The sequence below is a fragment of the Cervus canadensis genome, chromosome 3 (assembly GCF_019320065.1).
Source record: "Cervus canadensis isolate Bull #8, Minnesota chromosome 3, ASM1932006v1, whole genome shotgun sequence".
Taxonomy (NCBI): Eukaryota; Metazoa; Chordata; class Mammalia; order Artiodactyla; family Cervidae; genus Cervus; species Cervus canadensis.
In genome coordinates, this window is record NC_057388.1 from 68231660 (window position 1) to 68256152 (window position 24493).

A 24493-nucleotide genomic window follows, 5' to 3' on the forward strand; every position below is an offset into this window, starting at 1 on the left:
GCTTGTGTGAGCAGAGTTAAAAACATATAAGGACCTAGCCCCAAATAGTAACCTTTTAGAGCAAGAAGGAGAGTGGGATTGAAGAGGAAAAGAGAAAGATGGTAGCTTTATATATATATCTTTTTGTTTTGTTTTAATGAATACTCTTGCAACTGCTGAATCCAACAAGCATACAAATTTATATGACTCCTACACTTAAAAAAAATATTTGAGTTGAAAACAGACCAAAGAAGACTCTTACAGACAGGTACAAATAATAGAAACATTAAAAGGGAATAAAAGACCAAGCTATAGATCTGTAAAAAAAAAAAAAAATGATGAGAAGAGAAGAGAAGATGGTAAAGGAAATCATGAGAGGAAATAGCTTTGCCATTTCCCCTAACTTTTACAATTCAGTCCAAAATGTAACTTTCAAATTCTTAGCTGATGAGGTAAAAAAGAATATGATAAAAGTGCTAGTAAGAATGAAGGATAAAATATAAACCCATAAGCTAGTTGGAAGAAAGAAGTGCTGGAACTTGGACTGGCTTGTCCTTCTGGTACAGATGTACCATCAAGCACATCCTATTTTAGTTAGATCTTGTAAGGCTATGTGTGATAACTATGCAGATTATTTCATATGTGAGAAACTCGCCCTGAGAACTATTAAATTAACATTTTCATGCAGTAGCTATGGTTTTCACAGATTTTCATCTTAAACTAGTTTAAGGTATTCCTATCCAAAAAATTTCATTTTGCATTTTTAAGATGATACTGTAAGAGGTTTGTTTTTTTTTTCCTTTGACAGTTTTGCACATTGACTTTTGTTCATTTTAGTTTCAGCCTATGGGAACCGTGTGCCGTGAAGCAGTAAATGATTGTGATATTCGTGAAATATGCTCTGGAAATTCAAGCCAGGTAACTTATGAATAATTTCTCTGAATCCAAGGGGGAAAAAGTAAGAGCTTGTTTAGTGAACTGACCCTCAGATGGAATGGAAATGGGTAAGATGTTCATGTTTCTCTTTCATGTCAACTGTTCCTCTCCTTTCATTAATTTTTTGGGAATTGAAGTTTCAGTAATCAAAGCTTGAGCAGATGTTCAGCGTGGTTTTGTCTTAATGTTGAACTAATCTTAAGACTGTATATCTGCCTTAACTATTTTGTTTTTGTTGAAAATCGGGAATAAAAGGCTTTTGTGTTTAGTCTAGCTAGTGAAGGAGGAAACAGAAAGACTGTTCAACTGGTTGGAACGAGTCAGGTAAGGCAGAGAGAACCACAGGATATTGGGTTCTGAGACAGGGCCTCTCTTGACTTTTATTTACCTGAAACAGCTTGCCACTAATTGCTGCTTTTGAATTTAATATCATTTAGTTGTCAGTAGGGAAGATAAGGGCTTCCCTAGTGGCTTAAATGGTAAGAATCTGCCTGCAATGCAGGAGACACGGGTCCCTGGGTCAGGAATACTCCCTGGAAAAGAGAACGGCTAGCCACTCCAGTATTCATGTCTGGAGAATTCCATGGACAGAAGAGCCTGGCCGGCTACAGTCCATGGAGTTGAAAAAAGTCATACATGACTGAACGACTAACACTTTCACTTCAGGGAAGATACAGAAGTTAATAAACTTTGACAGGCGATCACAGATCTCCGTGTACGTGTATACAGGCAGTGCTTGCTTTGCATTGTAATGAAGGATCACAAAAGTGACCATAAAAGCTGAAACCATGTGAAGTATTGTAGTAATCAATGGAAAAATTTACAATTATTCTGTGATCTTTAAAAAATATCAGGTGATTAAAAACTCCCTTTCTGTTGGTCTTAAATGAATAGGGAAATGAAAAAAATGAACTAATGTTTATTTAGCTAACATTAAATTAAAATGAAAATATTGAAAATTAATGTATTTTATTTCTTTGTAAAAAAACTTATTAAAAACTTTGTAAAAAACTTATTTCTTTATAAAAAACTGAGCTGTGCTTGCCTTCTCCTGGTCAGAAACCTTATGATACTTAGTGAGCGTCTTTCCTATGCCTTGTTGAATTGCTACTCTTCTTTCTAAGTTTGGGTCAGTTTTTTGACATGATCCTTTGTGCTTTCAATGTCATGAAATATCCGAGAGATGTGAAGTTCTGAATGGGAAGTTTTTTTGCTGAACAGTGGTATCAGCATCCCATTCCCATAGTCATTGATTTTTTTTTTCTGTCGTGCTATTTACATTTGATTTTAATTTCTCTTCCAGTGTTATCACTTTTCATTTCTTTGCTGTACTTTCACCTTTGTTGGCCAGTTTCCTCTTTCAACTATTCAGTTTTATTATAAGATGCCACATGATATAACCCAGAGAAAGAAAGGCAACAAGCTATGTCCTCTGTTATCTGTGCATGAACTGAATGAACAGATGCTCAGTGATCAATCCTGACAGACTTTGAAAGAAGTGACTAGATGGGCTGTTAACTGTGATGGCCGTATCTTATTTACCAAGTGATCGGTGGACTGAAGAGCTAATAGCAAAGTTTGTTCTTTTTTTTTTTTTTTTTCAAAGTTTGTTCTTCATGCAGTTATTCACACTTAATCTACTATGGTGACTGAAATTGGAACTGTGTCCTTGGGGTACTGGTGTCATTTAACAAAACCATAGTGAGTGAAATTCCTTCACACTGGAGCCATGCAAAGTGAAGACTGCCCACATCTTTTTTTCTCTAGAGAAGAGAGAATCAGTAGTGGTGTATCTGTGCTGTGCTCAGAAAGTCATGTCCAACTCTGCGAACCCATGGACTGTAGCCCACCAGGCTCCTCTGTCCATGGAAGTTTTCAGGCAAGAATGCTGGAGTGGGTTGCTATTTCCTGCTCCAGGGAGTGTTACTGACCCAGGGATCAAACCGGCATCTTTTGCATCTCCTGTGCAGGCAGATTCTTGACCCCTGCGCCACCTGGGAAGCCGTACTTTAACTATTAAAAATGCTTTATTTTAAAAGCAGTCATCCTAAGAGATTAAAAATTTGCATTCTTACTGTCTAATTAGCACTGCTTCCCTAAACTTACACCTAGTGAGGATGGGGATACAATGAATGATTACGTAATGGGCTCTGGGAATGAAAGTATATTAAAGCAACTTCTTTCTTTTTTTTTTTTTAATTAATTAATTAATTTATTTTTTCAGTGGGTTTTGTCATACATTGACATGAATCAGCAATAGATTTACACCTATTCCCCATCCCGATCCCCCCTCCCACCTCCCTCTCCACCCGATTCCTCTGGGTCTTCCCAGTGTACCAGGCCCGAGCACTTGTCTCATGCATCCCACCTGGGCTGGTGATCTGTTTCACCATAGATAATATACATGCTGTTCTTTCAAAACATCCCACCCTCACCTTCTCCCACAGAGTTCAAAAGTCTGTTCTGTACTTCTGTGTCTCTTTTTCTGTTTTGCATATAGGGTTGTCGTTACCATCTTTCTAAATTCCATATATATGTGTTAGTATGCTGTAATGTTCTTTATCTTTCTGGCTTACTTCACTCTGTATAATGGGCTCCAGTTTCATCCATCTCATTAGAACTGATTCAAATGAATTCTTTTTAACGGCTGAGTAATATTCCATGGTGTATATGTACCACAGCTTCCTTATCCATTCATCTGCTGATGGGCATCTAGGTTGCTTCCATGTCCTGGCTATTATAAACAGTGCTGCGATGAACATTGGGGGTGCACGTGTCTCTTTCAGATCTGGTTTCCTCAGTGTGTATGCCCAGAAGTGGTATTACTGGGTCATATGGCAGTTCTATTTCCAGTTTTTTAAGAAATCTCCACACTGTTCTCCATAGTGGCTGTACTAGTTAAAGCAACTTCTTTAAAATGTAATTATGTGATAATCAGGATTTTAAAAGAATTTTAAATCTGAAAATTATGTGCATACAAAGGTGTTCTTGTTGCATTGGTTGTAACAGCATAAATTTGAGATAACTGTAAGTAAATATTTTAATACATTGATTATATGGCTTGTTAGCTCAGGGAATGTGTTATAGCTATAAGGATGATACCTACAAAATAGTTTATTATGATACAACTAAATTTGCATGATGAAAGTGAAGGGCTGAAACAGAATATAAAGCATTATCTATAATTTGATTATACTTATATTATAAAATACCACATTTTTGTAGAAAAAGGTAGAGGAAAAAATGTACCAAATTATAATAAATAGTTGTCTCTGGATGGTGGGAATATTAGAGACATTGGTCTTTCAATTTTCCTGTTTTTTTTTTTTTTACATTTCCTAACTTTTCTCAAATAAGTATGTAATTACTATAATAATAGAAAAATGTATAATAAATTTTAAAGTTACACTCTGTTTCTATCCATATAGGAATGCTTTGCAGTCTTTTGCAGTCTTTTCTGCAATTGCTCCAAGGGAAGAAAAGTGGGGGGGTGGCTATAAAACATGTCTTTTTCTGACATGTCCAAGGTAGACTTTCATTTGAGAATCATTTTAAGTATAAGAACTGTTACTTCTTATGGTTAAAAAAGAGGAAACCATATCTGTTGCTCCATCTGGTGGCATCCTTCTGACTTTGTCTTGTGTTTTCTTTTATCTTACTCTGAGGAGTGTCTGTGTAAGTTAGCTGAGTCTTTGCTGTTGGTTCTTTTTATTTGTAAATAAGGATTTACAAATCAACTGCTCTTTTCCTCTGGTAGATCCACATTTTTAGGGGAAAATGCATCAATTGTTACATTTCCTTTTGTTTTCTCTTGATCTTGTTTTTTTATTTTCAGGTGATTTGGGAGACTACCCTATATTATCAGACTTCATTTTCAAAATGAAAACCTTTAAAGAGATTAGCTCATCTTAATATCTTGCTGTGCATTTGGTTCATATTTCTGTTTCCTTTTCCTAGTGTGCCCCCAATATTCATAAGATGGATGGTTATTCATGTGATGGTGTCCAGGTAGGTTGCTTCATCTTTACCTAAGTGTTTCCTATATACCAGCATGAAAGAAATACTAAGTCTCATCAAGATAGGAAGATCATATTAAATGTTTTGTAGTCAACTCTGAAGATAAAAGGGCTTTATAATACTCATCTATTAGTTTTCTTAGACATATTTTTCAGTTACTCGATGGAAGTAGACATTGTGCTGCTAATGGGTATGCTTTTTCATTTTAGGGAATTTGCTTTGGAGGAAGATGTAAAACCAGGGATAGACAATGCAAATACATCTGGGGGCAAAGTGAGTAAATAACAAGGTTTGAGCCTTCTCTGAGTATGGTGTCTGGCCCAAGGGCATGTGAACTGGATGGAAGTAATTTTCCAACCACTTTATTATGACTCAGGGACTTTCAGAGCCTTTGCAGCTCTTAGCAGGAGCACTTTTGTGGAAATTAGAGAAAAGCACCTCCTTTGATAAGACACAGCTCTATACATCTTGGCTAGTTAGCCATGTCTTTGGTGGAAAGTGCCTTTGCTGCTAGGCAGGTAAAATCCATTCTAGGATATGCAACTTGGAGAACAACGCAAACCTGGATTTCTGCTCCTCTTATGCTATCTTTAACTTAGTATCCTCAGGCAAAACCCATCAACCATGTGGAATGGACATGGACCCCAAGTGGGGCACCCTTGGATAAGAACTGTGGCCTTTTAGCTAGAGTTGCTTTTTCTTTCTTATCTCTCTTTCTCAAACTCTAGCTGGTTTTCCTAGTTATAGGTAAATTTCTGTTAAGGTAGCTCTGTCATATCAGAAAGAAATTTTAATGTTATTCCTTTCAAAATTTGGCAGATTTTCAGAAGGAAATATGTAACATTTATATCTAAAACATATTTAATTTGAATGCATATTTAAATGTTATATTTTTCCAAAAGTATTACTGGCCCTCCTGAAAGAAGTTTTTGCTTCAAATTCTTTGAAAGGATGATTTATATTGGAAAGCAAGCTATAAAGATAATGATAACCCTTAACTGTCACAAATACTGGCTATAATCCTTTGGGGAAAGGATGTGTATGCTCTCTTTTGAACAACTAAAGAAACATTGGGATGGGAGAACATTTTAGTTATGTAGGCTTATGCTCTGGACAAAGAAATACAGTTTTTGCTTTCTCCTCTTGAGAAAAATTAGTGGCTGACAGCAAGAAGTAGGAAAAGAAACTATCAAACATTATCAGTTTAAAAAATATACACTGACAGTCATTTTTTGATTAGTTTGCAAAAGTTGTTTTGATCTAAATCTTGGATAGCTCCATAAACTGACCTTGGCTTTAGCAAAAATAAAATCCTGACAAAAATGCTTACATGACTTAAAATGTTATTTGAAAGTCAGAGATTTAACATGAATTCAAGTTTGCTTACAAGCAGAGTAACGTTTTGATAGCCATTAAGAATTAATAAACACTACAATATTGTAAAGTTATTAGCCTCCAACTAATACAAATAAAGGAAAAAAATAATAATAATTTTAAAAAAAGAATTAATAAACAGGGTGGAAATACTGCTCTTTCTTGAGTCTTTAATTATCGTGCATCATTCTTTTAATAAAATTGTCTTTAGGATTCATAAAAGTTGCTCGTGAAAAATTCATGCTTTATATCTGGCACTGAGATTAAAGCATTGAACATTAGTCAATGAACCATTTGGTAGCATCTTTCCCCAATTATTGGCTAAATTCTCAGGAGTGTTATTCTTAGAACTTACAGCCTGAATCATATCAAAGATTTAAATAGATTTGTTTTCAAGTTTTAAATGAGCAGTTGTGAGAAATGTACCCAAGTGATGGATGCTTTTGGTATGGGGAACTCTTGTGAAGCATGGGTACAACTTTTGTAACTGGTAACGTTGTAGTGAAAGAGGATTCTTCACAAGTGTTTTCCCCTTACTGCAAACACTTGAACAGCTCACATGGTATATCTTTCACTGATAGAAAACTCTGTTCTGCTTCAGATGTGATGTCATCAGATAAATACTGCTATGAGAAACTGAATATAGAAGGCACGGAGAAGGGTAACTGTGGGAAAGACAAAGACACGTGGATACAGTGCAACAAACGGTGAGATGGAGAAATCAGCCGAGTTTATACCTTACTTCCAGGCACTACTTCTTGAGTGACCAGGACTTTCCTGTTTTCTGCATGCCATAAAGCATTCTCCTTCCCTCATCTCTTCCCAGGGTTCCAACACCACCTTTGCAGAGGGTTTCTGAATCTCAATATGTATTCTGACCTCTCTTCTAAGGCTCAGGCGATGCCTATGGCTGCCTTAGGTCTTTCTCACCTAGAAGACACCTGTCAGCATCTCAAAGGCAACAAAAATTAAAGCCAACAGAATGTTCTCAGTGCTGATAGATGGAATTATCTGACTCTGACTTTAATAAAGAACTATTTTCCCCACAGATCTTACTATCTCACTCTCCTTCTGTTTAGAAGCCTCAGAGTGATCCTTGATGCTCCCGTCTTTCTGACTCATTATCCAAATGGCAAATCATGTTTATTCTTCTCTTTCATTCCTCCACAATTTTTCTTTAATTCATCTCGTCATTTCTGTGCCTATTGCATTACCCCAACTAAGACCTATGTCAATTCTTCAACTAATACAGAAACCTCTGTTTTCTGTGCCAGCAGTGTCTAGCATGATCCCATCAAAATAATCTTATCCTGAACCTTTTTGATGATGTCAGTTCTTTGTTCAAATTTCATTGGTTCCACATACTTAATTAATAGTAAGAATAACATCTATTGAGTGCACACTATGTGTTAGGAACTGTATTACACTTTACATAAGTGATGTCATTTAATCTTCATGGCAGTTTGCCCTGTTTTATGGAGGAGGAAACTGAGACGGTTAAGTTGACTAAGGTCATGTAGCTAGGATATAATAGGAGCAGAATTAGAATTCAGCAGTCTGGTTTTAGAATTCTCTCTTAACCACTTTGCTGAATGTCATACCATCTTGCTTAATCCATGAAATGGAACCTTAGCTTGGCACTGTACCTCTTCTGTAATTTTCCCCAACCTACATATTTTGTTTTTTTCTTTTCTACTCTTTCGAAGTCTAGCAAACCTGGCCATTTCTAATAGATTTTATTGTCCTACTTCCACATGGGTATGTGTACTATTCATACTTTAGGAAGTACCCTTTATACTCCATAAAAAATTTTTACCTATCTAAAAAATTACCCATCCCCATCCCCTTGGATAGCACTTACTCTGTAAATTATTTCTGGATTATTTTCTTTATTATTTTCTTTATTATTATTTATTTCCCCTGGAAATAAATCACCTCCCTCTTCTCCTGCATCCTTTGCATTACTGTTATGGTCCTTGTCACTAACTCTATGTTTTATAGATGTTTAACGTATGTAATTTCTCTTCTTGCCCAGAGTATAATTTCCTTAAGAATAAAAATCGTCTAAAGTTTTTAATATATACTAAAGTATTTAGTAAACTCCAATAAAAAATGTTGAATGTATATCTCTTCTATGTTAAAAAACATTTTTATTTATGATAGATATAATAATGTGATGATATAACTTTTAAAAATTATTTTTAATACAATAATACTTTATTGTATTAAAGTACAAAAATACAATATTTTTCTATGTTGGTGATAGGTGCAAGTCTTAATTTTTCTCTTTTTCTGTATGGTAAAGTCTAACATTTACATATATAGTTGCTGGCCTGCTAATAAGTCTTTGCAAGACATTTATTAGAATATGTTTATCATTATCTATATTAATGATTAAAATGTGTTAAATATAGAGAATATGTAAGATAGTAGTTAACACAAATGGAAATATTTTACAAGTTAAATTAGAATTGTATGTGCTAGCTGGGGGAGAAGTAGAATATATTGGAAAAGGAATCATGATCCTATGTGGTTGAGAAGTCACAAAGTATATAATCTGTTCTTTAATTCTGGTGCCATTGGTTGAAGAAAACACTGTATTCTAAAAGAATACTCATTCAAAGTTCATTCATTCACTTATCAAATATTTTTTAAAATGTCTTAGTATATCCTGTGATATACTATTATGAGGAAAGAGATTCAGATATAAAAGAAGTCCATTTGATGGGTAATTTGCTTTAGATAAATACTTGGACAATAAAGGAAAATCTAGAACGTGGTTGGGATTTTGGTGCACCAAAAGTTTCAGAGAAGACAGTTTTTAAAGCCGAGAGTAAACTAATTTGAGGTTATTTTGTTTTGCTTGTAATTTGAAGGAATAGTACAGTTGATGAGAAAACAAATGCTTAAGTAAGATAACATTATTGCTCTAACTGTACAGACTTTGCTGTATCTTTGAGGGAAGAAGTAAATACTTGGTACTTTTTTAACACAGGGATGTGCTCTGTGGTTACCTTTTGTGTACAAACATTGGTAACATCCCAAGACTTGGAGAACTTGATGGTGAAATCACGTCTACTTTGGTTGTGCAACAGGGAAGAACGTTAAACTGCAGGTAATGATCTAACCATTCTGTGAGAACATTAGCCATCTTATTTCCCAGGAATGAAGCTTGGGATTGCTTCTGTTTTAATTTCATATGTATGTTAGTAAGATGAAATGGATTCTAGTCCATAGGGATGATTGAGTAAATCCTGACAGAGAACAGATAGAAAGAAGGGAAGAATTAGTTGAATGTGGACTATTGTATGGTAGCTAGAGTTATGTTTCGTTGTTCAGTTAAATCTTGCAGGGTTTAGTTTGCATTTCATTCGTATCAGTGGGTTAAATAGATGCATCTTCTTTTGCTCCCTTATGGAATCACACTAAAGTGACACTAAATAGATTTTTTTTACTAGAATTTGTATGTCCATAGGGAAGCAGAAAAAGGGAGAGGAAACAGCAGCAACAAGATTCTAGAACATAGAGAACAAATAAATGTGTGGCAGATGATTATCAAAACTAAAAATTCTGAAGTCCTCAGTCAATAATGGGGAAAACCAATAAACTGACTCAATATATACTGCCAGTCCCAAAAGGCTCAAAATGGGCAGCCTCATCTACTTCTGGAAGAGGGAATAAAGGACTTGGGGATGGAGGAAGAAATTCAAATGAAAAAGATAGGTGAACTCTGTTAGAGAAGCTGTTAGATCTATAGCTTACTTTCCTGACTCAGCTAAGCTGGTGACTGCTCACCCTCCCATGAAAGATTTGAGCTTTACAGTCTGCAAAGAATAAAATAGAAGGTTTCCAAGCTGATTGTCAGCAGAAAAATCAGTTATCAGAAGTATATAGAAGTGGTCTAGCCTTAATGATACTCAGTCAGAAAGTCCCAGAACTTCCAATCATCTGTCTGGTTCCCCAACTCAAATATAAACAGATGACCAGATTTGTGAAGAAAGACTCTAACATAAAAAGAGAGAGAGAGAAAGGATCAGAAAATGCAACAACTACCTATAAATATTTTAAGATACTTCTATCATGAAACAAGAATAGGGTAGAATTTTTAAAAAATGAGGAACATTAAGAGAAAACAAAGGAAAGCTGTTAGAAATTAAAAAAAAAATGATGGCAAACCTTAAACTCAATAGTTGAAATTATCTCCCAGAAAGTAGAGTAAAAGAAACAAAGGGACGTAGAGTAAAGCTCACCATGTTAGAATAGAAATAAAGAACAGAGAAAACAGCAGGGAGGAAATTAGCAATGACTAACTCCAAGAGCGTTATCTAGAACCTTTGGACTTGGATTTCCATATTACCTGGCTCTCCAGGTGCAAGGTGAAATCAGTCAAATTAGTAATACATCAAAACTTATCATTATGAAATTTCAGAACCTAAGGAAAAAGAATCCCAACTGTTTCCAGAGAGGACAGAAGGAAAAAAAAAAAAGGAATAGGCATTAGAATGGTTTCAAATCTATCAAAGAGTGCTGGGATCTAAAAGACAATGGAGAAAATAATTTCCAAAGTAGAATTCTGTACTCAGGCAAAATATGAATCGAGTGTGAGGGTAGAAAATAAAGAGACATTTAGATCAGTTTCCCCCAAGTTTACTCCCCTAAGTCCTTTCTCAGGAAGCTGTTAGAAACTGTGCTCCACCAAAATACAGAAGAAAACTAAGAAGGAAACATAGGGAATTTAGGAAACAAGATATACACTGTGGAGAAAGACGGGGCGATCCTCCAATGAATAGTATCTTGGAGAAAGCCAAGATACCCAGCTCTGTACCATTTACAGGGGCCAACCAGATCAGATAGGAGCAGGGTAACTCCAAGTGGAAACTCTAGGAGAGATTATTTCAGCAAGATGAACTAATGTTCAGACACATCTTAAGTGGAGATTTTGACAGCAGGGTTGGAGTAATTTTGAGTTACTGATAGATAATTCAGTGAACAAATAAGAGATTTGCTACTCTGAGGGAAAATGAAACATACAAGTAAAAGAAAAGGTATAATTATGGTGTACTATATCACTCATTTAATAAGTCCTAACATTGCACGATTTGTTGTTGATTTAACTATTCCATAGAGGGCAGTCAGTTGATAATACTGAAAATAGGAAAACTAAAAATATTGATACAAACTCATTATTTAAAAATATGTACATAAATAACAAAAGAATCAGTTAAAAGTAGAAAGTGATTTCCTCCAGGGAAGTATATAAGAGGAGTAGGGGCGATGGATCCCTTCACTGCATTGTAAAAACCAATTTGCCTATTTAACTCATAAAACTATATGCATGCATAATTTTGATAAAAATAAATAAACAATAAGAATGGAAATTTTTGTAGTAGCATTGACATGGTACTATATGAATAAATAGATTATGACTATACATTTTCAGTCCCTCTCCTGTTTATTTGATTGTTTTTATCCTGTTTCTTTTTCACTCCCGCCTAATATATGGGTTGCTATATTGAATAGTTGTTGCAGTAGTTTAGCCATTCTCAAATATACAGCTGACCCTTGAGTAACACTGGTTTGAACTACAAGGATCCATTTATGTGCATGTTGTTTTCAGTAAATACAGGTCTTTTTTTTTTTTTTTTATAAGTATGTGCTACAACACTACATAATTCCCCAGTGGTTGAATCTGTGGATGTGGAACTTGGATTTTCAACTGCATGGAGGGGTGGTACCCCTAGCCCCCATGTTGTTCAAAGGTCAACTGTAGTTTGTAAATAGAACAATCTTTTGGGGAAATGTAACCAAAACTAAAAAATTCTCATCTTTGTTTGAAATGTATTTAAAATCCTGAAGGTACTTATGTATCAAATCAAATGTTATTAATAATGACTTACTTGACTTGTACATGGCATAGTAGCCAAAGGAAAATGATAAAGCCATTTCAGGCCCTTATTATAATAATTATGTTTAAATCCTAAGGTATATAAATATCTCTGAAAATAATTAGATCAAAAGATTCAATTGCTTTCTCCATTTGGAGATTGAAAATGTTTATGCTACTTTTAAAATTAGGTAATAAAGAGAAAATAGAGAAAGTGATATTGCCTACTTTAAGTTTTTAAATGTAGTCTCAAGATAAATGTAAATTAATGGAATACCACTTTCTTTTTGCTCTCAATTTATTTTTAGTGGCGGGCATGTTAAGCTTGATGAAGATGTCGACCTTGGCTATGTGGAAGACGGGACACCCTGTGGTCCCAAGATGATGTGCTTAGAACACAGGTGTCTTCCTGTGGCTTCCTTCAACTTTAGTACTTGCTTAAGCAATAAAGAAGGCGCTGTTTGTTCAGGAAATGGAGTAAGTATTCACCACCTCACCATAGGGATCTATGCAGTTCTTTTATATCAGAGAAACAGGTATGACCCTGGACTGCCTGTTTCTGTAATAACGGAAAACATGCTTGTCCATGTTTCTCCAGCTAGGATATAAACAGTCATGTGGTCATTGTCATTTGTATATTTCTGTTGTGTAATCTGTGAAAGCTTGAGAATGAGAAAACGTTTTATTTTCCTAACCAAATTCTTCCATTTTCCACTCTTATTAGGTTAAATTGATCTAATTTAATATAATATGAGTTTTCCACAAGTGAGTTAGGAGACAAATGTTAACAAACTATAATGGGATGAAAAAGGGAGTACAAAGTAGGGGCAGTGGCCACAATATTTAACAATTGGTATGGTTTAGGCACTGGCCAGTTAGACCATAAATAATTGCCTGGACCAAAACAGTGGGCACCAGCTGAGGATAACATCTAGAAATAGAAGCAGAATAGTTAAGGAAATGAAGCTCAGAGATGAATAGAAAGAATGGTGGTACTGGTGGTGTTCAGTCAGGTCTGATTCTTTGTGACCCTATGGGCTGTAGCCTGTCTCATTCCTCCGTTCATGAGATTTTCCAGGCAAGATTACTGGAGTGGTTTGCCATTTCCTTCTCCAGGGGATCTTCCCGACCCAGGGATTAAACCCAAGTCTCTTGCATCTCCAGCATTGGTAGTCAGATTCTTTACCATTGTGCCCGCTGGGAAGCCCAAATAGAAAAAATGGTGGTATTTAAAAGGCTAAATTCTATCGCATATATCTGACAAGATATATGACAAGTTTTGTCATTTTCAGTAGGAATTCCTACACTAACGAAAATTTCTTGAATCTTTTTCTTTTAGCATGTGCCATGATTTTCTTTTTATCTTCTCTGGGTTCCTTCTGGTTATACTATCCAGTTGAGAATCCTTGTCCTGGAAGGACAAGCCTTCAATCCTAGTTATTCTATGTATATCCGTGAGGGATACACCAAGAATTTTTCTAAGGGAGGTCTTAGTAATTGTTACTTTTTGCCTAAGAATAGGAATTCTTCTGGTACAGGAGAATAGAGAAGGTATATAGGAATTAGTTTTGCTCCTTAGATTAAAGGAATCTGCCAGTCTTCTTTCCTTTATAAGTAAGAGGATGTTAGGGAGAGATGCTTTTGGGGGATGGGAGAAAAGCATAATGGAATAATTTCTTGATCATAATGCTTATGAATAACTGTATCTTATTCATCTAGAAATCCTGAGCATGTAACACAGAGTTGTGCTAATTAACTGTTTAAGGAATGAGTAAATGAGTGATGGGTGATGGGGCTTCCCAGGTGGCGCTAGTAGTAAGGAACCCCCCTGCCAGTGCAGGAGACCTGAGAGATGCAGGTTTTATCCCTGGTTCAGGAGGATCCCCTGCAGGAGGGAATTGCAACCCACTCCAGTATTCTCTCCTGGAGAATCCCCATGGACAGAGGAGCCTGGCAGGCTCCGGTCCATAGGGTCATAAAGGGTTGGACACAGTTGAAGCCAGTTAGCACACATGCACACACAAATGTGTGATAGACACAAGTAAATCAGGTGGCAAATAGCATTCAATCATTTATAATAATTATGCATAATACAGAAAGCTTATATCCTATGTGTTTTTAACTTACAGTGACTCAACTTTGTATATGTGACAAAAATTAAGATGTAAAATACAGTAGATATTCTCTATATACATTACATCATGTAGGTTAAGAGTGTGGGCTTGGAACCAGACAGTTTGAGTGTGAAATCCAGCTCTCCTCCTTACTAACCGGGTGAGATTGGGCGAATTAGTTAGCCTATCTGTGTTTTACTCTATTCTTTTATAAAGTGGGAATAATAATACTGCCTAGGATACAGGATACAGGATTGTTGTGAAGAATCAATGAATTAACACCTGTAACTGATACATAATACTTAGATTGATCCCTGTGACACAGTGAATATTCAATAATGTCAGCTGTGAATGTGTTTATTATGATCATTATACAACAGTGTCGCTATTCTTGTCAATGTATCACTGATGCTGCTGCATGATGTGGAAACATACTTGGAAAAACCAGTTGACCTGGTTATTGACCTGATCTGTTGAAAAGATAGTCGGTGAAGTGGGGTCTCAAACTCAGGCTTTTTTTTTTTTTCTTCCTGCATATTTGTTAATCTGCAGAAAGTTGCTAATCTGAATTAATTTGAAATCTGCAATTTGTGGATCGTATTTATAGTACAGTTAAATCTGCATGTATGTTGTCTTCTGGCAAATTCAAGCAGACAGAAATGAGAAATCCATCAATCAAACCTGAGTCCCAAAGAACTTCTCTGATCTTTACCCTGACTGAATTCTCCTACTTTTCATTCCTTCCAAAGTTGCTTTGAATAGTAAGACTTTAGAGCAGAAACATAGGTTCTGTTTCCTGGATATATAGGTGAAGATTATTGTCTGATAATTTTTAAAAGTTTGGTGCCAGTTTATGTGAATTTTTCCCCTAGGCTTTGAGGGACTTCTCAGATTCCATGACCCCTGAGATAGCTAAGCTCTGGAGCTTGGGTTGAGATGCCCAGGTTATGGTTTTGTGAAGCTTTCTTCTCAGACCACTGCAAAGCCTCAGGCGTCCCCTCGTCTTTGTCAGATTTCCCTTTATCTTATCTGCTTTCTAAAAGATGAATAAAAGTTTGGTATAAAGAGCCTTTCTTTAGAAGAAGAAAACTTTGTATTGGATAATTGGAAAATGATTGTAATTCTGCTTAGTTTTTAAAAATCTCCCTCATAAAATTTGAGTTAACAAAATTCAAATTGATCATAGATTTTTGTGTAAGAAATGTAAATTCTCTTTTAAACTTTGTTGTTTCCTCTGGGTCAACTGTTGCTCTCTAGAAAATATTTTTTGAGTAAGATAATTAGTAAGTAATTAGAAATAGGAAGAGAGTACCAATAAATGTCCAGTCCTACCTAATTCTAGGCATATAAATTATTAGAAATTAACACAATTAATTTTTATTTTTAAAAATTAATGTTTATTTTTCATGCCTCTGTAGCTAAGAGTTAGTGTTGATTCTAGATTGATTTTGGATTTCAGGTTTGCAGTAATGAGCTGAAGTGTGTGTGTAACAGACACTGGGTAGGTGAAGACTGCAGCACTTACTTCCCTTACAATGATGATGCAAAGGCTGGCATTACGCTGTCTGGCAATGGTAGGTACTTAATTTGGTCCCATTATGTTGTCTTTATGCACAAGGAAAGAGAAAACTGCCCTTCCTAAGCTTCATCTGGATTATTTTTATATAATTCAAATATAAGTTAAATCCACGTAATAATGAATTACAGTGTACAACTGGGGCCCTCATTATGAAACCAGTTATTTCCATTATCTTGTAATATGAAATATTGAGTATAACTTAGTCTATTGATTTAGCCATACCTTGTTCTATATCAGGCTGATATTTTCCAAGTATTGTACTTATTTGGACTAACAACAAATCCTAGCATCTTTTTTTTAATATAATTTAATTTTTATTTATTGGCTATGCTGGGTCTTTGTTGCTGTGCATGGGCTTTCTCTAATTGTGGTGAGTGGGGGTTACTCTCTAGTTGCAGAGTGTGGGTTTCTCGTTGTGGTGTCTTCTCTTGTTGCAGAACATGAGCTCTAGAACACAGGCTCAATAGTTGTTGTGAACAGGCTTAGTTGCTCCATGGCTTATAGAATCTTCCTGGACCAGGGATCAAACCTGTGTCTCCTGCATTGGCAGGCAGATTCCTTACCACTGGGCCACCAGGGAAGCCCTAGTATTTCTTTTAAATGAAGAAAGTAGTCAACATTTTTAAGTGTCTGATTTTATATTTTATACTTTTTATATACTGCTGCTAAGTCACTTCAGTCGTGTCCGACTCTGTGCGACCCCATAGACAGCAGCCCACCAGGCTCCCCTGTCCTTGGGATTCTCCAGGCAAGAATACTGGAGTGGGTTGCCATTTCCTTCTCCAATGCATGAAAGTGAAAAGTGAAAGTGAAGTCGCTCAGTCGTGTCCGACTCTTAGCGACCCCATGGACTGCAGCCTACCAGGCTCCTCCATCCATGGGATTTCCCAGGCAAGAGTACTGGAGTGGGGTGCCATTGCCTTCTCCGTTTTATATACTGGGACTAAGTAAATGAGGAAAAATTTGAATTGATTTTAAAAATATTTTGTTAACTTTAATATTCTCTCTTAAAGAACTGCATCTATATTAAACTCCAGTTCTGGTAGCCTCTACTGTAGGTAATTCTGGAAGTAGTAATCTTGGCCAAGGTGCCTGGAAGGAGTTTGATATGGATAAGAAGCAGCAGGTGTAGTTCTAAAAGCAAGAGTGGCCCAAATGGAGAAGTAGAAATTAAATGCAGATAGTGGAAAGAAGACATACCTTGAAGATGAATGTTCCTTTTTAAACTATTTTTTATCATTTCATTATTGAGTATTCCTCTGCATAAAATAATGTTCAAGTCCTGAAGTCCATTCAGCTCCAAAGAGTGAGAGAATTATTATTTTCATTCTAATCATCCATACAGGTTAAACATATTGGTCAATGTGACTTTCATAATAAAACTCACAGAGTGATTAGGATTTTGGCATCTTCAGTCTTAGCAATGGTTGTGGGGCTGGTTCCTGCACTTAATGCAGAAAGAAGCCTCTTCAGGTCTGTGGATTTAACTGGCTTGTCAAAAGTCATACTATTACTTAGAAGTAATCAGGACTAGCATTTGAGTTTATTATTGTTGTTCAGACGCTCAGACGTGTCTGACTCTGATCCGTGGATTGCAGCATGCCAGGCTTCCCTGTCCTTCATTATCTCCCAGAGTTTGCTCAAACTCATGTCCATTGAGTCAGTGATGCCATCCAACCATCTCATTCTCTGTCACCCCTTTCTCCTCCTGCCCTCTTTCCCAGCATCAGGGTCTATTGATCCCTGTTAAATTTCTGGAGCTTTCCCCATGGCTCAGTGGGTAAAGAATATGTCTGCAATGCAGAAGACACAGGAGATGCTGGTTCAGTCCCTGGGTTGGGAAGATCCCCTGAGGAAGGAAATGGCAACCCCAACATTCTTACCTGAAAAATCCCCTGGACAGAGGAACCTGCCAAGCTAGTTAAAAGGATTGGAAAGAGTCAGACATGACTGAGTGACTAAGCACTCACGCCTGTTAAATCTCTGGAAAGAAAGGAAGGGGAGATGGGCTAGGTCTTAGAGTGGGAAAATCCCAGTGCCCCAGAAGCCCTCTGGTATCTTCACCCACCGATCCCACAGACGACCGGGGCAGGGTGGAGTCGGCCAGTCTCCTGGCTGTCTGAGTCCTGCTGTCGCATGTGACTCCCGAGGGCTCCCAGACAGAGAGGCTGCCACTCCGTCATGGGGAATTGGCATCTGTTCCAGTCATCCATGATTACTGCTTTGGATTCCTCAGGAGTACAGCAAAGAGCTAACCAAGCTGCCCTGGGTGAGAGCCCTGCAATTTAACACGGGGTATAAAGTCCATCAACCAAACAGGTCTTCTGAGCCAGGAGCCAGGCAGGCCTCCAGCCTGCCTTTTCTGCTCTTGTACCATCACCTAGTTCTTATCTCCAGCCCTGCCCTGGCCCTGCCTTCTGGGGCATCCTCGCTCTCACAGGTCATCAGCACGTCTCCAGCTCACGACTGTATTTTCCATTGTGTTTCCCGGGTACCACAGCCATTATTGCCAAGACTGGGAACTACAGTCTTTTATCATCGATACCACCTGACCATCTGTAGCCATGTTTTCTCCCTTTAGAAGCTTATATTTACACAGACAAAATATCACACAAAATAAGGACCTTACATTGGTTGTGAAAATGGAGTGATAAGAACAATAACATTTCGAGAATTTCTAGGGAAGAGGTTGGAGTCCAAAAGATGATTTCTAAGTATTCCTCCCCAGGGGTTTTGTGCTGTATAGTGATACTCCTTTCTTCTCCTTATCTTTATTCTTTATTTTAATTCAATGACCTCATTATATTTTCCAGAAAAATACATGGAAAATAAAACCATTCAAAATGCACTTGGACAAGAATTAAAAGGGAACATACACAAATAATTATTTTTCAAAAAACAGTTGATCAAATTGCTAAGTTATGGTTGATTTCTCTTCCCTTAAAAATACCTACTTTTAATTTCAAGATATATAGGAATATCAAATCATTGTCATATGCCTGAAACTGATACAGTGTTTTGTCACAATTATATCTGAATAAATAAATAAAATTTGGGGAAAAGCTTCTGTAAAATTAAAACTGTATAAAGGAAAAAATGCTCACTTTTTAAAACAAATGTTATTAGTGTAATGATCATTAATCTGGAGAATAAAGTTCATGAAAGAATTTTACATCAAGATTTCATCTGTATTCACTGATCTTCGTTGTTTCTTTTCTCCCCCCAGGTGTTGCTGGTACCAATATTATAATAGGCATAATTGCTGGCACCATTTTAGTGCTGGCCCTCATATTAGGAATTACTGCATGGGGCTATAAGTAAGTGAAATGGCTCAGTATATTACTGTCAAACTGTACTTTAAAATATTTATCTAAATGATTCTAGAAATTTTTGTATCATTGGATAAATAAACCTTCAGTGAAAATTGGTCTGGTTCAATATTCAATCCATGATGATCCTTGGCATAATTAGAAGTAACAATAATTTATCATTTTTTAGATTTTGAGATTAACTCCCTTCTAAAAATACTGAATATTATTTTAAAACCATTACGTGAAATACAAATCAATCTAAATTGTGTCTCATACAAAGGCTGTGTTGGTTGGCTCTTTAGTGATGCAGATTCTCTTGACTTAAACCCATTCCGCCAAATGTAGGCAGGATAGTGTATTAGAGAGCATAGTGTTTAGTAGCAAGGGTGATATCAACAAGATCAAGAGCAGGATCTGCTCCTTAGTGCTTCCTGCTAAGAGCAGGGATTCTGCCAAGAGCCAAACCTCTCCCCAACAAATGTGAAGAAGACTTTGTTATTTGTTAAATTTGTGAGTGTTTTGTGGGAAGGAAAAACTCTTCAGAGAGGTAATGTGTTAAAATTAAAATTCAACTGTAAGTTACAACTTTTAGAAACCTAATACTTAAGCTTCAAAGTTCAGCTTACAATTCTTTGGTTCTATGTGCAAGATTTAAAAAGTTACACATTATGTAACTTTTGAATATTGGATCCCCTTAGCATTTAGCTAAGTAAATGACTTCACACATTCCAGACTTTTTGTATACTTAATATGCTCATTTCTCTTATTAAGTACTTCAACTTATGATGTGAAAAGTTTCCTTAGTATTCAAATAACTTATGTTTAATAAAATAAAACTTAAATGAAGCAAACATTTTTGACTAGGCATTGACTAGCATAGTGTATATAATCATTCGTTATTATTATTATCACTGCCTGACATGGTTTTAATCCAACTGAATTAAAAGACACCTCTTTAAACTAGTGTATGGGTTTTGCTGGCTGTGAGGTCAAAACACTGAAGTTATTTTGGCTGAAAAGAGAGAGTAATTAGTTGACTGCCAGGATAAACTTTCTATGTTGTAAGTACTAAAATGCAGAAAGACATTTGTGCAAGGCTGTGTTAACAAATAGCACAGACAGCAAGGTAAAGTTTAGCATAATATAGTTAACATGGCCTAGCGTAGTGTAGCAAATGCCTCTGTAATGTGCAGATTGTTTGGCACTTTGCATGCTTATATTTGCACCAGCTGATTTCAGCAAAATTTGGAGTATAAAATTATGTGTCTGAAAGAAAGGCTTTTCTGTACCTACAGTTTGAGCTGTCATTATACCTCAGGTGAATTAGCCCTATCTTGGTGTCACACTATTTCCTTGACTTACCTTGTGCAAGGCTCATGTAGTAATTGCCATCACAACCATTGCTATTTTGAAGTAGCTCAGTGATTTCATTTGGTCATGGGAGAGGGAAAGCAAAATTGTTAGTTCTGTTAGTTTTCTGCCACCTATTGATGCAAACTGGTATTTCATGTTTACAATCTTGAAAAAAATTATCCTTTCGAAAATATGAAACCTGAACATCTAATCCTACTGCTAATGAAATTGTCCGTGTCTGTTTTAATGATTAGAATGAAAAATACTTTTCTGTATATCATTTCTTATTTTTATGAAATTTAAGTGGTTTCACTTTTTTGTTTCTGAATATATGTACTTTGCAGAATCTTGTTCATACCACAGTATTCTCTTCATAACTAATTTGAACCTGAATGATGAAAGTATTAGTGTTACTACATTTATTCAGAATTTGTATAAAAATAGAATAAGAATGTAGACATTTTAATTCAGTAATTAAATTCATGAATATGCTGTTTCATGTATTCTATTTAAAATGCCAAGCAAATTTAGGACTTGAGAACTCATTTTCTCATTAATCCTTCCAATTAAACTTTCTACCCCTTCTCCAAGTCTTGGGGTAATAGAAAGAATAGGAAATGAGGAATACTCATTTGTAACTGGTGGATTGCTCAGGTAATCAACTTGAGAGGATAAAAAGTAAAACATGTTGAATTGAAATATTTAGGCTTATTTTTCTCCCGTGTATGATAGTTTCAGGAATGAAAAATATTAAATATCAAATTGGCACTTTTACTCTCATGAGCTCATTATTAAGCAAGATAACCAGAGAATTCATGGAATAGATTGGCAGGTAAAAGTGCTACAAACAAAATCTATACGGCAACGTTAGTCTTGATCTTGGAAGAAGGAGCCTACTTATTTGTTGCTTGACCTTCCAACAAGTCTTCAAAATATTGACAGCTAGTTAGGTCAGGATAGAAATTAGCTTGTTTTATTTAAAAATTAAAAATCGTTGGCACCTCCTTACCACATTCTCTAGAACACATTTTTGCTTCAGAATGGTTTATTCTGAAACTCATGCAATTTTATTTTAGGAGACTTTAAACAAAGTATTACCACAGTTACTTTCAGTGAAACTTCAGTGAGTAAGTAGTGATGACATGGGAGGTCCATAACAGCTGTGAATTCTCGTTCTATCATACACAAAATGTTCTTATGTACATTTATGTTTTCATATTTGAAATTCTTAGGAAGAGCTCTAGTTTGTGGCATATACTCCAAAAAGAATGAATTATAATTTTTATTTGCATGAAAACACATTTAATATATATAAGTAACTTAACTAATTTCCTTATTTAAATCAATATGCATGTCTGAAAACCTGTGTTTGAAATAAGGTTGACTTTAGGACATTACTAAATGTTTAATATGATACAGTTGACATTGAGAGAACAATTACTTTTTAATAACTGAAGCTTTATGCTTTTAAACAATGGTTACTTGAAAATGTTGTCACTAACCCTTTGGTGTCATTTCTTCAAAAGATGAAGTGAAATTTGTATATGGGAGTGTGTGTGTGTGTGTGTGTGAGGCAGAGGTTGGGGGGAGACTGTGTTTTTGATCTTCATTTTAATTCTGCAATTAGAAATTCTAGTGGAGATCTTTCATCAAATGCTTTTATGTTTAGTGATTTCTCTTAATGTATTTTTTTAGGTAACTAATTATTTCTCTCTCTCTCTCTTCTTGTCCATAAAAAGAAACTATCGAGAGCAGAGGTATGTGATAAGAATAATCTGAACATATACCTGAAAACCAAAAGGTTTAAATCTTGTTATCATCTTTGGAATTCATACATACCGTTATAAATTAAGTTTACTTTTGTTTTTATGTTGTAGTGGTCATAAACTAATCTTGATTTTTCATGGCCTTGAAATGATCATTTTAGTACTGTTGCCGTGGAATGTGTTAGTTTAAAATAGATCTATCATTATTTAGTTTTAATGGTTTTGTCATCCAACAAAACTATAATTAGTCATTCTTATTTGTGTTACTTTTATAGTAATATATATTTAGAAGTTGATTTTTTCCTACCTAAAACAAAATTCCTTTATGTTAAGGTGTCACCTTTGTTTACATTAGTTGATTGGCTTTTCTTCACCTTTATAACACTTTTCTTGCCCAATGATTTCTAAAGGAATTTATTTTTAGGGATTGTTGTTATTTTACTAGCTTTCATTAATGAATGATAAAATATATATAGGCACACTATTGTGATCAGGAGAGCATCTTGGCATTTGAGCAATCTGTTTTATCTCTGCATAAGAATTTTTTATTTTTTTTACAGATTAGATAATTATACAGGTATTGAAAGAAATAATTTGCATAGTAATAATTTCTGCCTACTGCACTATTTTTTTTTAATAAAAAGCCCATAAAGTCACTCTATTCACATAGCCTTAAAATCTATGTTTAGCCAGCACTGTCTAAAGAGATACAAAGCATTCATGTAGTTGGGTAAAACTTGCTATTTTTTCCAAATCTAAATTAGCTCATGTTGAGGTACACTTCTCACTTTTCACGTTGAAAAACTTATAATTGTTATTAACTATTGATACCAAAAAATTAAAATATACTGGAAATTGACTGTCTAAGACCACATCATATAATACTAGTTTTGTACTCAAGATGCCTATGTAGGCTCCTAACTTTTCCCACAACTGTAGGAAATGTCTGAGGCAGATTAGAAATAAGATGTAATAAATGTGACACTTTATCAGACCCTAGCCACAGCTTTCATTTTTTTTTTCACAAACTAGAATTTTAAACTTTGTTCTGTTTCCTTCTAAGTTATAATTTAAAATCTGTATAAGGCTTTAGCCACAAGTGGTACCCACAGGGTACCCGTTGAGATCCTGGCCAGTTAGCCATAGATATTAGAAAATAATGACCTTGTTCTGGAGTCACTGACTTTTATCATTAATGGAGAAAGTAAAACTGAAATAAAATTGTTTAAATAAAGGAAATAGACTTCTTTGTGACATGTTTTAAACTCTGTGTCCAAAAAACACTGAAGAAGAGCCAAAGCTATTTATGCTTTCTGTTGGGTAGATGTTGATCAGTTATACGAGAAATGTAAGTTTGGTGGCTTTCTTCAGTGAAAAGTAAAATTATACTACAAAGATCAAAAACGTGAATTAACTCCATTTCCGTAAGAATTAAGGCTGTAGTGTAATTTAATATTGCTGACTCTTTGAAAAGGAAAGCACAGTGTCATAAATACGTAACATAAGCAAAATTGTTATGGTGCTCTAAGATGTGTTCTCACCAGAGGTTATTTTCCAGAATAAAGGAATTGCCTATATTACAAAAAAAAATGGTAAATATGTAAACTTGAGCACCAGTTTCTTATTCTAACTCAATATATGCATAGGTACAGTTAAGAAAATTTTTGTTAGAAATCTCTTTTTTGTGCCTGATGTAATTTCATGCCTCCTGGTACTCCTGGGAGTATTATCAGTATATGATGAATACTGAGTCACCATTTCATCAATCTGGACACTCTTTGAAGTCTAGTTCATATTTTGAGAGTTGTCACTTTTCAGCAGGTACTATTTTTTTTATATATTTCAGCACAAATTTTATTTATTTTGCTCTTATGATTGTCTGTAGCCAATGAATCTTAGCGTTATATGAAAAGTGAAAGTGAAAGTGAAGTCACTCAGTCTTGTCTGACTCTTTGCAACCCCATGGACTGTAGCCTACCAGGCTCCTCTGTCCATGGGATTTTCCAGGTATTATATATAGTTATATAATAATTGTTAAAATGGAGAAGCTGCAAGGAATGAACTTTAGATTAGGAAGTTGTGAGTATATAAATATCTTCTGAAGGACTGTCTTTTTATTAGAATGTATCTTAGTGGTTATAGAGAAGGTGATAAGACCAATGGGCCAAAGCCTACATTAG

General features: G+C 35.4%; 1 protein-coding gene across 14 annotated transcripts in view; it reads left to right on the plus strand.

Annotated features, from left to right (window-relative positions):
• ADAM22 (ADAM metallopeptidase domain 22) overlaps positions 1–24493 on the plus strand; it is a 225008-nt gene that overhangs the window by 172094 nt on the left and 28421 nt on the right. For 12 of the 14 annotated variants that reach the window (XM_043463389.1, XM_043463392.1, XM_043463391.1 and 9 more), the window contains exons 18-26: positions 817–897; positions 4873–4923; positions 5142–5205; positions 6908–7013; positions 9302–9421; positions 12499–12667; positions 15764–15878; positions 19110–19200; positions 22287–22304. In XM_043463389.1, the coding sequence (XP_043319324.1) occupies positions 817–897; positions 4873–4923; positions 5142–5205; positions 6908–7013; positions 9302–9421; positions 12499–12667; positions 15764–15878; positions 19110–19200; positions 22287–22304 (815 nt within the window). The remainder of the gene's footprint in view (positions 1–816; positions 898–4872; positions 4924–5141; positions 5206–6907; positions 7014–9301; positions 9422–12498; positions 12668–15763; positions 15879–19109; positions 19201–22286; positions 22305–24493) is intronic. The other 2 variants (XM_043463396.1, XM_043463401.1) reach the window with 1 other exon arrangement.